The sequence below is a fragment of the Panthera tigris genome, chromosome B1 (genome assembly GCF_018350195.1).
Source record: "Panthera tigris isolate Pti1 chromosome B1, P.tigris_Pti1_mat1.1, whole genome shotgun sequence".
NCBI lineage: Eukaryota > Metazoa > Chordata > Mammalia > Carnivora > Felidae > Panthera > Panthera tigris.
The window spans coordinates 159500617-159518367 of NC_056663.1; the positions used below are offsets into that span (position 1 = coordinate 159500617).

The window sequence follows — 17751 nt, forward strand, 5'->3', positions numbered from 1 at the left end:
GAAATCTACCATAGTATCTGTATTTTGGAGCTGAATATAGACATGAACCAGAGGAAGAGAAGCTGGTCCATTCAGCTAGCTCTCCATAGGATATACGTAGCACTTGAGAAAAAAAAATGCAGCTTTCACCTTAGATAGTCCTAAAGTCTGATTAAGACCTGTAGTCAGAACAGCAGAAGGGCAAAAATGGAGATCCTCTCTGAGTCCTTAAGACAGTATTCCTTAATTAATCACAGACTAATTAATTAACACAACCAGCTCTTGATCTTATTTCATTTAGTTTGTTTGATAATCATGGACCCCTTACGAACAGACTCTGGCTTTCCTTTTCCTAATTATTCCTTGGATTTCAATCCTGCTGTTTATTTTACTATATATTTTGCAATTCTCAGTATTTGTATATTAGGTCTGTGTCTTTTATCTCATCAACTTTTTTTATTCTTCTGGGCTCTGAATTCTAGATGAATTTCTTGAGTTTGTTTTCTATTTTACTGACTCAGTTTTTGGAAATATCCATTCTACTGTTCACTACCATTTTCAGTTTTAATTTATTGATCTTTTTTCTAATCATTACTATAATTCTTTCTGATCTCAAGTTGTTATTACTTCATGATTTAGTTTACATATGCAATGTCATGTTGGCACGTGAAAATCTTTTATTGATCCTTACTGCAAATGTAATTTAGAGAGGAATATCTCCTCTGCTTCTTCAGTGATCCCCTTCTTCTAATCTTAAGTCTTTAAAAAGACTTACTGCAGCTACCCAGTCCAGAAAAAAAATTAACTTCGTTGACTTTTTATTTCCTTCAATGTTCTGTATTTTAAATTCACTAATGTCTAGCCAATGACCCAGTCTCATAAGGCAAACACATTTCTGAAGTACTGCATCTTTCTCTCATCTCATAGAATCCATTTCTCATCCAATCCTTTTGATTTTATGTAAGAAATGTTTCCTAAATCTAGCCTCTTTTCAAGTTCATTGCCACTATTTCCAGTCCAGACATACAGTCTCCTCTGTTTGCCATTAGTCTCTTGTGACTCCAAATCCATCTTCCCAATTTCCACTAGAGTTCACCTCCTAAAAGGCATGCTAATCACATTACCTCTCTGGTTAACATGTGTTTCTTCTCCATGTTTACAAAGTAAAATCCAGACACTCTTGCTTATCATATGAAGTTCTTCACAACCTGCCTCTAACCTGTAGATACTGCCTATGTTTCCATATTGACCTTCTTACCTTTCAGACACATCACCTTTTTAGACTCTGTATATGAGTATTCTGATTTTACATTTCTTTGAAAGAAGAAAGATAAGGACAATGATGAGCAAAAAATTCTGTAATTTTCAGCAATCTTACACTAGGGAGTGCAAACAATCCAAAATACGGAAGGGGAATTTTTGAAGGAAGTCGGTCTAAAAACTTATGCTATGCCTGCAATTGATTGCCTGCAATGATATCAGTCTGTGAAAGCCTTTAAAAAGAGGGATACTCAAAACCTACCCAGGTTCACTCAGTGAGTAAGAACCTCCAGAGATCAGCCCTTAAATCCATACTTCTTAAAATCTCCCCAGGTGATTCTGCTGCAAGGCCAACTTTCACTGCTCAAAGGTCCCATCCAAAATGCTGCTACTAAGAACCTTACATAGCCACTAACTCATTCCTAGAAGTGAAAAAACAGACTTTCAAAAAACTTACCTAAGTGAGTTCATCTCTGTTTTGTGATGAGATGAGTCACCAGCCACATGGCTAAGTTTTTGAGCTTGGAGTTTTGCTTTGTTCTCTAATGACTCTACTGTTTCTTTCATTATTAACATTTTAGACTTTAATTCACACTTTTCATCTTCATGCTATAATTTAAATTAAAAAAATTAATAGGTGTATGTCTATTTTGTTTTCCTCAAGCACTCTTTAATATTTCTGGAAGAAAACTACGGAAATAGATTTAACAATACTTTAAAAGTCATGTGTACACTTTAGGTTCTAGATGTCAGAATGGGCATACACATTTATCTCTCCTTTTCATTCCTTTTCATTATCAGTGAAATGAAAAAAAAAAAAAAAAGATACCAAAAAAAAAAAAAAAGCAATAAAGGAAGAAAAGAACATATCCATAACAGCAATGAAAAAGGGAAGGTAAACCATTAGCAAGCAGAGCAAATATTCTGAGAAATTTCTAAAAATCAGTAAGCACATTGGACTGAAGAAAAATCAGAGCAGAAAATACTGTAACCCAAACACAAAATGGGCAAGACTTATATGAAGACACTATAAAATTTTCCTGAAGGACATAAAACACAGCCTGATTTAATGTAAAGAGTCACCATGTTTCTGAATGGAAACACAATATTGGAAATGTATCAAAAGTTCCTGAAATAACTGTTAAATTCAATGAAATTTCAATAATAATCCTACCAGGACCTTTTTAAAACAGGGAAGGTGGCTTAGATTTCATTCTAAAGTTCACTTAGGGAAAATAAGTTAAGAAAACAGGAAAAATTGTGGGCACTGGGGGGAGAACGTAGGTAGACTTGCCTTATAAGGTATCAGAATGAATTAGAAAGCTACTATTAAAAGAGTGTGGATTTCACAAGGATGAGCAAATGCATGTACACAGATGTAAATTTAGAAAAGGTAGCATTTTAGGGAAGTGGGAAAAGAAAAGGCTCTTTAAAAACAGTTGGGAGAGCCACTCATTGGAGAAAAAAATTTGCTAGATTTCTATTTTATTTTACATATAAAAATAAATTCTAAATGGAATAATGATCTATATGTAAAACTCAAAACTAAGAAATATTTGTGATAAATAGAAATTTTCCAGTGAAAACTGTAGACTGACCACACATATGGAAACTGCTAAAATGACAGTAAAGGAATAGAAAGTTACACACTCACAAGGGCATAGAGAACAAGAAGGAAAACAAGAGTGGATGAGTGACTTCAACAACTTGTGGAAGACAAAGAGTAGACAGAATAGTGACTCAGAGCAGAAGAAGGATACACCCTAAAGCAAAGTTTCTGAAACTAGGAACTACTGACACTTAGAGCCAGGTAATCCTTTGCTGAGGGGGGCTGACCTGTGCATTGTGCACTGTAGGTTGTTTAGCAGCATCCCAAGCTTCTGAGTAGGTGAGGCCCTCTAGCATTATTTCCAGGTATGAGAAGCACCTTCTCCCCTAGCTGTGTTAAGCGCAAATTCTCCAGATACTGCCAAATATCTCCTAGGAAGTGGAACTGATCTAAAGAAACACTGATCTAAAGTGACCGGAGTAATATCTATGAGCAACTAGCTGATTTGCCCTGAAGAAACTCAACACACGAAGGCACCAAGAGTTGGGATGAGGTCAGGAAAACAACTGAACAAGGAGATTGGCTAAAAATCTATACGGGGACCATCACACACCAGAGAGCTCCTCCCATCTCTTTCTAGAAATTTTTCTTGGGAAGTAAAAATATAAATTTTAAAATATATCAATAGAAGACTTGGAAGATAAAGTTGAGGAAATCTCCCAGAAAGAATAAAAAATCAACAAGAAATTAAGGGAGAAATGATAAGAACCTCAGATCTCTTTAGGAGGTCCAAAACCAACTAATAAAAGTTCCAGATGGGCACCTGGCTGGCTCAATAGTTAGAGCATATGACTCTTGATCTTGGGGTCAAGGGTTCAAGCCCCATAATGGGAACAGAACTTACTTAAAAACAGAAAAAGTTCCAGAGAGAGAAAATAAGAATAGTATATCGGGGTGCCTGGGTGGCTCAGTTGGTTAAGTGTCTGACTTCGGCTCAGGTCATGATCTCATGGTTTGTGAGTTTGAGCCCCGCGTTGGGCTCTGTGCTGACAGCTCAGAGCCCGGAACCTGCTTCAGATTCTGTGTATCCCTCCCTCTCTCCCATGCTCACGCTCTGTCTCTCTCTGTCTCCCAATAATAAATAAACATTAAAAATAAAAAAAAAAAAGAATAGTAAATTACCCAAGAAATTAAAAACAGGAGGTAGGGAAGAAATTCTAAGAGTTTTCAGAAATAAAAACATATCATGTACAAAAGACTAGGAAACATAAGAGTATCAGATATCTCAAAGAAATTTAACAATGGAAAACAGTATTCAAAATTTTTAGTGAAAATAATTTTTAATCTAGATTTCCATATACACAAGCTGAATCATAAATCAATTTATGAAATCTGAATAAAGACATTTCCAGACAAGTAGTGTACCAAAAAAATTCCTCCCATGTATTCTTTTCCAGGAAACTGGAGAATGTGCCATACCAGAACAAAGGGAAAAACCAAGAAAGAAGAAAATATGAGATTCAATAGAGGAGAGGGAGACAAGGAAATTCTTAAGAGGAAGACATAGTCTACAACTGAGCAAGAAGAGAGAAAGCTCAAGAAGGAAAGTCTTCAGCGGGAAACAATAGAACTGATGGGTTTGAATATTCAAAAAATATTGAAAGGCATGTGGCAGAGGTTGGAGTTCTTAACAAAAATTAGCAATGGGTTTAATGAAAACAGAAAAGTGACAAAAAACAAAACAAAACAAAACAAAAGCAATTATTAACTCCAGGAAAAAGATCTGTAAGAGAAAAGGCAAGAGTGGTACTATCCCATTTTGCTGACCCATGAGCCATTATAAGTCATAATAATATAGACAGTTAACTACCAAAGTAAATATTATATGTAGTAAAATTATGCTTGAAGTAATGGGGGAAGAAAAAGGGAAGAGTGCTAGGTCATCATCTAACATCACAGAAATTCATTAAATAATCTTAAATCAATAAAGTAAGACTGAGCAATCACAAACACATTATTTAGAAACAGGGAGGTAAATAAACATCAGGAGGAGTTAGATGTTGTGGGTGGTAGTTTTGGGGATAAAGAGGTAGGAAAGGAAACTGTTTTTTGTGGGGTTTTTTTTGCATTAAAAATATTTCAAAACTCCTTGTACAAACAAGAGTACATGTATAGTATAAAGAATAAAAGAATGAACATTTGTGTACCTATATTATCTGGCATAAAAATATATTACCTGAACCTTGAAACTACTTGTGAGCAGTATGGGTCCCTAAACAATACATAATTTAGTACATATTTAATTATATACAATTCATATACAATACATATTTAATTATATGTATATACATATATACAATACATATTTAATTATATATAATATATATAATTTATATATATATATACACACACACACACACACACCCATATATATATATTTTTTTTTTAATGTTTTTTTTTTTAATTTTGTTTTTAACGTTTTATTTATTTTTGAGACAGAGAGAGACAGAGCATGAACGGGGGAGGGGCAGAGAGAGAGGGAGACACAGAATCGGAAGCAGGCTCCAGGCTCTGAGCCATCAGCCCAGAGCCCGACGCGGGGCTCGAACTCACGGACCGCGAGATCGTGACCTGAGCTGAAGTCGGACGCTCAACCGACTGAGCCACCCAGACACCCCTAATGTTTATTTATTTTTGAGGTGGGGGGGAGGGACAGAGAAAGAGGGAGACAGAGAATCCCAAGTAGGCTTCACGCTGATAGCAGTGAGCCCGATGTGGGGCTAGAACTCATGAACAGTGAGATCATGACCTGAGCAGAAGTTGGATGAGTAACCAACTGAGCCACCCAGGAGCCCTAAGGTTTATATATTTTTGAACTCTACATAAGTAGATAAAATCATACTGCACGTTCTTTGACATTATATTTGTAAGATTCGTGCACACTGATGTTTGTAGCTATTATTCATTCATTTTCACTGCTTTGTAATACTTCACTGTGTGAAATACTACTCCCATTTATCTATTTTCCTCAAAACTGACCTCAAGATTGTTTTTCATTTTCTACCAGGGAGTTAATTATTTTAGGCTCTATTATGGTCTATGGTCTGGTCTAGGTCTATGGTCTGTGGTCTGCTGCCATTACTCTGTTGTAATACAAAAACAGCCACAGGCAATATGTAACAATGAACATGGCTGTGTTCTAACAAAAACTTTATTACAGACAGACTAGAGGCCACAATTGTTCTGGGGGCCATAGTTTGCTGACCTCCAAGCAAGGTTCATGTCTAGAAATGGACTTGCTGGATCACAGAATATGCCTTTGCTAGATAATGCCAAAATATCCTCCAAAGGGGTACCAGTTTGCACTTCCTGACACTACACATACTTGTTAAATAATGTTATAACTTGTTAATTTCTGATGTGATATAATTTTCTGATAGATGTGAAATGTTTTTACTATGGTTTTAATTTGTATTTCTGCTATTAAGGAGATAGAACCCCTTTTATGTTTATTAACCATTTGTAATTTCTTCTGCCATAAAGTGTCAATTTACATCTTCTGTTTTTTTTAGGTGAAATGTACAGCACATTCTCTCAGTGGCTTGTCTTTTCAATTTATGGCTATTTGGTGAACAAAGAAGTTCTTGTCAATGTGGCCCTGTTTATCTGTTTTCTTTCATTTGTATTTAGGAGCATACATTTTGGCAGCAGACACTTGCTGGTTGTGTGATGTTAGGCAAATCTCCCCGGCCTCAGTTTCTTTATGAAATAAGGATAATATTAGCATTTACTTCCTATGGTTATTATCGAAATTAAAATTACATATAATGTTAACAAAGTACCTAACATAGAGTAAATGCTATGTAAGTCACTGCTGTTATTATTATTTCCCCAAGGTCAAAAAGATTTTCTCCTGTATTTTCTTTGAAAACTCGTAGCTATTTCTTGAACACTCTAAATTTCAAGTCAACTTGAACTGATTTTTGCATATAGTATATTTGAGGTAGGATGAATTCCTTTTTTTCTTTTTTTAAAGTTTATTTTTGAGAGAGAGCACATGCATGTGAGCGGGGGAGGGGGGAGAGAGAGGAAGAGAGAATCCCAAGCAGGCTCTGCGTTGTCAGCACGCCCCAAGCGGGGCTTGATCCCACAAACCGTGAGATTACGACCTGAGCTGAAACCCAGAGTCGACACTTAACCGATTGAGCCACCCAGGCGCCCTCTAATTCCTTTTTAATACACATATAATGTGAATAGCCAAGTATCCCAGAAACAATTACCAAATAATCCTTTCTTTTCCCATTGATCTGAGTCCTTGATATATCAAGTTTTTCATATATCTCTGGGTTTACTATCTACTGGATTTTATCATTCTCTTTTAATCCTTGTGATCTACCACTAGATTAGATTAATTACTGACTCTAAAGCCTTCATACCTAGTAGGTTATGTTCCACCATGGTCTCCTTTAAAATTTCTTTGTGATTCTTAGCTCTTTGTTTCCACGTAAAATTTAAAATCTATGGTCGAGGGGCACCTGGGTGGCTCAGTTGGTTAAGCATCTGACTTTGGCTCAGGTCATGATCTCGTGGTTCACGGTTCAAGCCCCGTGTCAGGCTCTATGCTGACAGCTCAGAGCCTGGAGCCTGCTTCGTGGATTCTGTCTCCCTCTCTCTCTGCCCCTCCCCTCTCGTACTCTGTCTCCCTCTCTCTCAAAAATAAATAAAACATCAAAAAAGATAATAAAATCTATTGTTGATTTTCACACACACACACACACACACACACACACACACACACACACACATCACCTTCTTGGGATTTCAGATGGAATTACATCAATTCTATAGATCAATTTGAGAAGAATTTACATTCTTTTTTATAAACATGATGTCTGTCACCTTTGTTATAAACCTGATATATTTCTCCACTTATTTAGGTCTTCTTTAATGTCTTTCAATAAGGTTGTATAATATTTTTTATAAAGGTCCTCCAAATTCATACATAAGTATCTTATATTGCTCATCTCTATTAAAATGGTATGGATTTCTTTTTATTTATCTTCTTTGGGATTTGTCATACTCCTAGCATTCACTGTCCATTTGGAATCTGAGGATTCCTGTGTTTTTAAAATACCTAGAAAATTATCAATCATTACCTTTTCAAATACTACCTATCTCACATTCTATTACATTGTCCTACAATTTTGACAAAATACATGAGACTTTCTCACTTTATTCTCTAAGACTTTAACTTATTTTACATTTTCTATATCCCAATCTCTTTCCAATGACTTCTAGTACTTTAGATCTATTTTTCAGTTCATTAATTCTCACTATCAGCTCCTGGGCAAGCTGAAATGCCAGGTACCCTTTCACCTGAAATAATTAAAAATTGGGACAAGATACATGAAACAATGGTTTTCCAGACACTGAACATCAGGCAATGATGGACAGTGACATGAGGGACAAGAAACAAATGAGATGAGCCCTATGAGCTTACTGCTTCAAGAAAATCCAGGCTGTGGCACAGGGATAGGAACTCAGGTGAAGGCTGGTGTTCTCCCCTAAGTTCAGAAGACAAGACTGAGAGTCAAGGAAAGCCAAAGCAGTTAGGGTTTGCAGAGCAGATACTGGAGAGCTACACAGACTAAAAGTTCCAGAGATCTTTTAAAGGTACCACTCGAGTGCAGAGCTCAACACAGAGGAAGCTACTCAAGAGAAAGCCAGAGAATAAAACTGTCAAAAAGTTAAAGGGAATAATACTCAAGGCTCATACAGGGATAGAGTAATTCCTATTCCCATGAGTCATTTGAAAACCTCATAATTCATGGGGCAATACATAGTGTACTCAAAATGGTTTTGTCCCAGTGGTGGAACAAAATTAGTCCAGGACTAAATGCTACTCTGGTCCCAGTTTTGCTAAAAGCAAAACTGAAAAGTCTCAAGCTACTTTCATTGACTAAACTATATCCCAGAACAAACCTAAAAAATATTTATAGGAATCCACCAACCAGGAAGGTGAAATTCACAATATCTGACATCTAAAGTAACCAGGAATTCAAAGAATCAGGAAAATATAACCCATGATGAGATGAAAAAAACAAAACCCAACTGACACAAAGTTGATAAAAACAGATAATCAAATTAGTAGACATGGTAAATAAAAACAGTGAAGACACAGTAAAGGAAATCAGCCAAAATGAAATACCAAGAGAAAAAAGACTGTCAGAACACATATATCAATTTGTTAAAAATATTCTACATTATAGAGAAAGCAATAAGGAATGAAAACAAATTTCATTTTTTCCTCCATGTCTGTACAATGGTTTTTTAAAAAGAATAAAACAACAATAACTAATACTTACTGAATGCTGACAAATGCCAGCGACTCTTCTAAGTTCTTGACATATATTAACTCATTTAATCTTCACAAAAACTTAAGAATTAAGTACTAGCATCACTCCCATTTTACAAATAAAGAAACTGAGGGATGGAAAATTTGAGTAGCTTACCTACAGGTTATAGGTAACAGAGATGGATATGAACCCAAATAGCCTTCAGAGTACACATTCCAAATAACTGTTACTCGGCATCTCTGGAACACTATTTTGTAATATTATCTTTTATTTTAATGTTTATTTGAGAGAGAGTGCACGCAAGTGCACACTGGGGAAGGGCAGAGAGAGAGAGAGAGAGAGGGAGACACAGGATCCGAAGTGGGCTCTGCACTGATAGCAGAGAGCCCCATGTGGGGCTTGAACTTACCAACTGTGAGATCGTGACCCAAGCCAAAGTCGGACGCTTAACCGATTGAGCCACCCAGGCGCCCCACTACTTTGTAATTTTAAAAACATACAGTGAGGGGCACCTATAGTATAGTATATTGAAACTATAATTGAAATAGTTATTCATACAACACAATATACCCCAAATCCAGTTTGATAAATTACCTGATGATTAACACGTGTCAAATGTTCGATAGTTTTCTCTAATTTTGATTTTTCAAAAATACTCATTTCCTGGAGATTCTGAAAAAAAATTTTATAGAAGATGTTCATTCATATCAGATAACAAAATTACCAGAGTAAACAAGTCTACAGTATTATTCTGTTTGTCTTTTTATAACATGGAAATGTTTTAGAAAGAAAATCATTGGACATTTTACAATAATGCTTTTGGTTGAAAAAAAAAAGTGACAGGAGTTTCTTGTTTTTTATATTCTACCTCCATGTGTAATTGTAACAAAAGACACAGAATGGTATGGATTTGTTTTTAACAATTTATCTAGATCAATCCATTAGCACAACTATAAAGGGAAAAAACCCAGCAGGTTAAGTAAGATCAAGAGTGTGCCCTAGTGAGAGATATCAGAGGAAGAGAGTGCAAAGAAGAAATCACAAAGACAAAGGAACAGAATACTACAGGGCCATGCAAGAGATCAGAATTTCAACAATGGGCTGGTCAACAGTGTAAACAAGTGCTATTTCTATAGTTATGTTACCTTATCCAATTATTGCTGATACTAAGTGTAGAACAAGTGATACAAGTTGGTGTTCTCTGAGAATTTTTCTAGTGTAGATTCATACTTCTATCCACATTACTCATTAAAAACAAAAAGACACCCGATGTTTGGATTACATATCTGGTTGGAAGGGTCACTGCGCTGTATTCATTTTTTGTTTATTAAATCATTCAACCAGTATTGAGTACACACTATATACCAAGCACCAAGCAAGGTATTAGAAATGCATAGTGAGTAAAATGGATAAAGCCTCTGACATCATAGTTACTAAAGACTAGTAGAAAAGACAAACCTTAAACAAGACACTATATAAAACCATGAATATTCTGCTAGAAAAAGGAACTTTATGGCAACATATTGAAAGGGAATCTAGAGCCTAGAGTTCGCTTCCTATGTGAGGAAATGATGTTTAACCTGGCTCTAAAGGATGAATGGGAATTTGCCAGGTGAGGGTACTCAAAGAGATGAACAATTTTTCAATAGCCTATATAGAAAACTGGGGGCAAGAAAAAGTCCATTAAGCTTGGAGTCAAGAAAGTGAGGGGTGGGAAATGGGGAGATAAGTTTGGGGAAAAGAAGGCTAGACCTTGAAGTAGGCAAGAGCCAATCACTGAAGTCTTTGAAAACAGTTAACAGATTTTAAATAGGAAGTGATGTGATCAGATTTATACCTTTGAAAGATGACTCTAACTTCAGTGTAAAATATAGATTTGAGAGGCTGCTAATACACAAATACAGTTGAGAAAGAATAATGGCCAGAACAGGATGGCAGAGGAGTAATGGAAAGAAGTAGACAGATTGAAGAGAAACTAACGTGAGCTCAGGAGCCAGACTCCATGTGATGTCATAGTTAGGTGATCTTGGGCAAATTATTTAAACTCACTGTAACTCAGAGACCACGTCTGTAAGCATTACCTATCTGAAAAGGCAATTGTGAAGATTTACTAAGCGCATGGAAAAAGCACTTAGAACAGAACTTCCCACATGAAAAGGGCTTAATAAATGTTAAATATTATTTAAGAGGTAGCACAAATAGAACTTGGTGATTGATTGAAGGACAAGAAGAGCTTTAAGGGAGAGAGGAGTCAGTGATGATGCCAGGTTTGACATCTGGGTGGGTAGCAGAATAAGAGGAAATTACAAGAGGAAGCTTATGGATTGAGATGATTAGTTTTAAGAAAAAGACCTACTGTAAGCTCATAAATCCTGCCTCCTACAATCTAGAAAGATTCTGGTAATATGAATATCATTTTTTTTCTGAGCTTTTAGTACTACTGCATTTTTAAATCCTGTTTTTACATTCCTTGGTCCTTTCAACAAATATGGAAAAGAATAAATCAGTAGCTTGTGCTAAAAGTTGCCATATTGCACAGAAGTTTTCCATTTGGTAGTTTTAACACTTATTTTTATAAGAAAGCACATTCTGGGAGGCAGTATTCCAAAAGATCCCAATTAAAAGTATTGTGTTGGGGTAAAATTTTAACTGAAAATGTATGCAATAAGGACTACCTTTATAATGCTTTAATGTCCTTATTCCTAACTTTAGCTACTGATTTCTAAGCATTAATTCAATAATACCTATTGAAACTAAACTACACAATCCATAATAGTAACAGTAATAGCTATGTTGAGTTCTTACAATGTTCTAAACTCTATTAAGTGCTTTGTGTACATTAACATATTTTTTGGAGATTATAAAAGAAAACATAAAATACTGTGCCTAAACAGGACACCAAAAGCACAAACAACAAAAGAGAAAATACATAAAATGGACTTCATCAAAATTAAAAACTCTTGTGCTTTAAATGGCTTTAAAGCCATTTAGAGCACACCATTTAGAAAATGAGGGGCGCCTGGGTGGCTCAGTCGGTTAAGCAGCCAACTTCGGCTCAGGTCATGATCTCACGGTGAGTTCGAGCCCCGCGTCGGGCTCTGTGCTGACAGCTCAGAGCCTGGAGCCTGTTTCAGATTCTGTGTCTCCCTCTCTCTGACCCTCCCCTGTTCATGCTCTGTCTCTCCCTGTCTCAAAAATAAATAAAACATTTAAAAAATTTAAAAAAAAATTAGAAAATGAAAAGGCAACCCACAGAATGGGGCAGAGTATTCGCAAATCATGTATCTGATAAGGGGCTTGTACTAAAAATATATAAAATACTCTTATAGTTCAATAACAATGAGATAATAACCCAATGTAAAAATGGACAAAGCATCTGAATAGACATTTCTTCAAAGATGATATACAAATGGCTAAATAAGCACATGAAAAGATGCCTGAAATTATTAGCTATCAAGGAAATGCAAATCAAGACCACAATGGATACTACTTCATACCCACCAGCATGATGATAATAAAGAAGACAGATAATAACATGTGTTGGTGAGGATGTGGAGAAATTAGAACTTTTATACAGTGCTGGTGGGAATATAAATGTTACAGTTGCTTTGGAAAACAGCCTGGCAGTTGCTCAAATGGTTATGGTTATCATATGAACCTAGGTATATACTCAAGATTAAATGAAAACCCATATAAACAAAAAGCTGTACATGGATGTTCACAGCATCATTATTCATAATAGCCAAAAAGTAGAAACCACACAAATGAAAATTAAAATGTTGTCTGTCTATCCATACAATGGAATATTATTCCACAATAAAAAGGAATAAAGTATTAAAACATATATATGCTACATGAATGAACTTGAAAACATTATGCAAAGTGAGAGAAACCTGAAGATAAAAACCACATACTGAATGATTCAATTTATATGAAATGTTCAGAGTAGGCAAATCCACAGGGACAGAAAGTAGCTTAGTGGTTACCTAGGCCCAAAGAGGCTGGGGGGAAAGGGAGAATGGCTGCTAAGGGGTTTACAGTTTCTTTTCGAGGTAATGAAAATGCTCTAAAATGGACTGTGGTGATAGGCTGAACAAGTCTGTGAATATACAAAACCACTGAATTTTACATTTTAAATGGGTAAACTGAATGGCATGTGACTATCTCAATAAAGCTGTTTTAACAACAACAAAAGATAATGTCCCTCCACCTGAGGAACTTCCTATTGAGATCAGAGGTCAGTAATTTTCTATAAAGAACCAGATAATAAATATTTTAGGCTTTGTGGGCCAGTTTCTGTTGCAAATACTCATCTCTGCCACTGCAGCACAATAGAAACCACACAGAATACTATGATAAATGAATGAGCGTGGTATTCCACTAACGTTGACCAATGATGAAATTTGTGTGTCATGAAATACTCTTTTTATAGGACTTAAAAATGTAAAAACCATTCTTAGCACATGGTCATACAAAAATACAATGGTCTGGATTTGGCTCATGTGTCATTGTTTGCCAACCCCCTAAATAAATAATTACTTTACAGGAAAATATCTATAAAGACCTCCTTTTTCTCCATAAATTTCAAAAATAAGTCGATCTTATTACTTACTTTTAGCTTTTCTTTTAAAGCTTCTTTTTCTGCCATAATCCTTCTTAAGTCAGATAATGCAAGTTCTTTTTCTTTTTCCATAAGACTAATAATATTATGGGAGGCTGTGGTTTGGGTGGATTCTTGTCTTAGGGCACGTAACTGTTCCTGAGCCTTAAAGAATTAAAAGACATAAATAAAAAATGCTTTGGATATGCTCCCATGTAAAAAAAAAAAAAAGGCAAACTAAACACATGCTACTTTGCTCTCTTGCCAAATCTAAACAAAATGAGTAAAAGGTATTAAAATAGTAACAACAATAAAAAAAACCAAAAAGACAAAGAGATTAAGGGGAAATGCAAGCTACAGAATTTTGGAAACCAGACAGCAGGTGGACAATTAGTAATTAAGTAAGCAGACCCAAGAAAGCTGAAATCCAAGCCACGTGGAAAGCCCAGAAATCAATCAATTTGCAACTGCAGATTCTAAAAAAGCTTCAGAAGTAAAAACAGCTTTTTCAACTTGACCTTTTAACTTACATGCCCTTCTCCCTCTCTCAAAGTGGCAGTGGAATTTTATGGGAAATTGATATGGAGCAAATATATCCAAATCATGGGTGCTACTCACTGTTTGACAGACTATTAACATGTCTGAATCCCAAGGATAAACTTGGCTCAGAATCAGGCTAAGACCTGTTCTAGGTAATTTTAGAAGAGACTATCTAACAGACCTGACCCATAGACTAGAGAAGAATAAATATGAAAGAATAATAGAAATCTCTGCTTTAGGAACAGGATGATAATAATAGATAATTCTAATTATGAAGAAATATCACAAGGTCCATATATTACAGTAATTTAAAAGATTTACACTGGTTCCCTTAAGCTATTCTATAGAATCTGTTGGCTTAATCAATTTCTTACTTCATTATATAAGACACTTAGTTTATCTCTTTCTGCTGTCAACAATTTAACATTGGACTGTATATCCTCCATATGTCTTTCAAATCTTTCCAGCATACGCTGAAGTTCATCTCTTTCTCTTGTGATCAGATGAACTTCTGAGTTGTAATCACCCTGAAACATAATTTAAAAACAGAAGTTATCATTTGTTATAATTATCACCATATGGTTGTCACAGGATGCTGGTAATGACAGTGACTGAATAATGCTAACAGATAAAAAGAACACAATTTTTTATCTAAAATGAGAACAGAAGATGAGAGTGCAGGCAGTATTGGGGCAAATCTCCTGGCCTTCAAATGCCTAGGAAGGGACTCCACTGCCAATGATACCACTTGATCAGATCCCATCAGATGCTTCAACTGTCCTTCTCCTGGAGTTGTTTATAATAGTAGTAACTAGGAACTTGTTAGATATGCAAGTTCTGTGGGCCCACCCCAGACAGACTGAATGAGAAACTGTGGGCACAGGGCCCAGTAACTATGGCTCATCAAGCCCTCCAGGTGATTATGCATGCTAACTAACTGTTGGCAACCACTAGTTTACAACCCACTCCAGGGGAGGGACTAGGAGGGTATGTGTGTGCCTATTACCCACTGCAAGTTAACTATTACAGCCTAGCACATTCCCCAGTGTCTTTTTTGTTTGTGTGTTTTGTTTTTTTTACTGAATCTAAGATCAATTTCCCAGCCACACCAACCGCCCCACCTGTCCCAGCCCCAACCTACGTGAGGTTTATTTTTGCAATGAGATAAATATAAATATTTCTACCGAGGAGTATACATTAAGGATGTTCACCAAATAAGCAACTACTTCTAACATTTCTAAAACAGGATTATGCCTATTATTCTAGTCCAATGCAAAAGACCCGCCATCTTCACTATTGTGGAAAATAAAGGTGATAAATGTCGACCTGGGATCTAAGATATCTTAGCATTTAGGTACTAATTGCAGAAGCCCCAGGTAGGGATAATCTGATAATCAGGTACACTGGAAAGCATTCTGATCTATGTCACTCACTATCTACCGTGCACATAACCATGTCCAATGTAGACTTGGTATCTGTAAGTACCCCTAACCTGCCACTTGGAAATAAGTTATCCTTTTGGTGAAACAAGCAAAATCAAGGGATAATGGATGAGATTAACTATCTGGACACTTTAAAAGACAAGACATTTTACAGGACAAAAGCAGATTAGGGTTTGAGGGCTTAATTAAGGCTTAGATAAGTATAAGAGAAACTCTGTAACCTAACCATATCTACATAAAAATATCTTACAGAAAGGAGGTAGTTTACATAGGTTTTAAAAAAGGAGAACTCTGTGAATAAAGATTGACAGTTCTGCAGATGTGGTCATTGAGCACTAGAACGAAGCAGAGCTGAGCCTTGTATTGTCCCACTGCACTAGAGCCACAGATGGGGCCATGGCCAACAAAATTCAGCGCGCTAGGGCAAAAGCCCAGAAGTGAGGGGCTCACTCTGCATATCTCTCTGAGCTCTGGGCTTGGCAAAAGTGTTGCTGCTCATCCAGCTTCTCCCCCAAAGCTCAGGTGAAGATCTGGGGTGGGGTAGGAGCTGGGGGTCTGGTTATAAAGAAAGTTGGGACATTAAAAAAAAAAAAGATTTTTATTACTGTCTTGGTCTCAGCTTAAAGGTGACTTTCTCTAAGGAATCTTCTGATTCTCCAATCTAAAATTTTTTATTTATTTGTATTATTATTATTTTTATTTTAGAGAGAGAGACAGTATGAGCAGGGGAGAGGTGCAGAGGGAGAAAGAGAGAGAATCTTAAGCAGGCTCTATGCTCAGCATGGAGGCCAACATGAGGCTTAATCCCACAACCCTGGGATCATGACCTGACCTGAAATGAAGAGTCAGTCAGAGTCTCAACTGACTAGGCCATCCAAGTGCCCCTCCAATCTAATTTAGATCTCCCTGTATGTCAATTCTCAGACCATTATGAAACCTTCTTGTATCTTTTCTTCACTAACACTATAAATGAGTTTATAAAGTTATTAATATGTGTTTAAAGTACATCTTTACCATTAAAATGTAAGCTCTGTGAAGGACATAGTAGGTATCTGGTTTTACTCACCATAACTTCAGTGCCTACCATGGTACCAGGTAAAATGTATAAATTCTCTAACATTAGTGACTGGCCTTCTCCCCCTCCCACAAATTTTTTATTTAAATTCTAGTTAGTTAACATATAGTGTAATACAGGTTTCAGGAGTAGAATTCAGTGATTCATCACTTACATGTGACACCCCGTGCACATCACAAGTGCCCTCCTTAATACCCATCACCCATTTAGCCCATCTCCCATCCACTTCCTTCCATCAACCCTCACTTTGTTCTCTATTGTTAAGAGTCTTTTATGGTTTGCTTCCCTCTCCTTTTTTCCCCTTCCCATATATTCATCTGTTTTATTCCCTAAATTCCACATATGAGTGAAATCATATGGTATTTGTCTTTCTCTGACTTATTTCACTTAGCATAATACACTCTAGCTCCATCCATGTTGTTGCAAATGGCAAGATTTCATTCTTTTTGATGGCCAAGTAATATTCCTCTGTGTGTGTGTATGTGTGTGTGTGTGCGTGTGTGTATACATCTTTATCCACTCATTTGACTGGCCTTCTTAAGCAGGAACTCTAGCTGTTTTCTAAATATATCCTGTATGGACATAAATATGCAGGTATTTATATTTGTGTTCATAAATAATTGTTAATAACGCCCTTATACCACTCCATCATTCCTAACACACATATACACAAGCTCATACACACACATGCAAAATACTAAATGCTACGAGCATAGGAACTATGTCTTCTTTATCTCATGTCCAGTGTTTAATTCATAGCTGGCACTCAGTATGTGCTCAACTGAACCGAACTTTGTATCTAGACCTGATGTACTTCCCCACTTTGTAAATGAGGAACCAGGGGTTCCATGAAGTGAGGGAACTTATCCAAGGTCATAAAGACAGTCTGTAGAGTTGTAACTTCTATCAGGCCTCCAACTCTAAAGCCCTTTCCACTACCAATATACTCA

At 36.3% G+C, this 17751-nt stretch overlaps 1 protein-coding gene across 6 annotated transcripts in view; it reads right to left on the reverse strand.

The window, feature by feature from the left end:
- CEP135 (centrosomal protein 135) overlaps positions 1-17751 on the reverse strand; it is a 237798-nt gene that overhangs the window by 191701 nt on the left and 28346 nt on the right. For all 6 annotated transcript variants that reach the window (XR_006217005.1, XR_006217004.1, XR_006217006.1 and 3 more), the window contains 4 exons: positions 14659-14811; positions 13757-13909; positions 9739-9816; positions 1697-1848 (listed from right to left, as the gene is read on the reverse strand). Coding sequence is in view for 2 of the 6 variants with exons in the window: in XM_042984492.1 (XP_042840426.1) it covers positions 1697-1848; positions 9739-9816; positions 13757-13909; positions 14659-14811 (536 nt within the window). In the remaining 4 variants the exon portion in view is untranslated. The remainder of the gene's footprint in view (positions 1-1696; positions 1849-9738; positions 9817-13756; positions 13910-14658; positions 14812-17751) is intronic.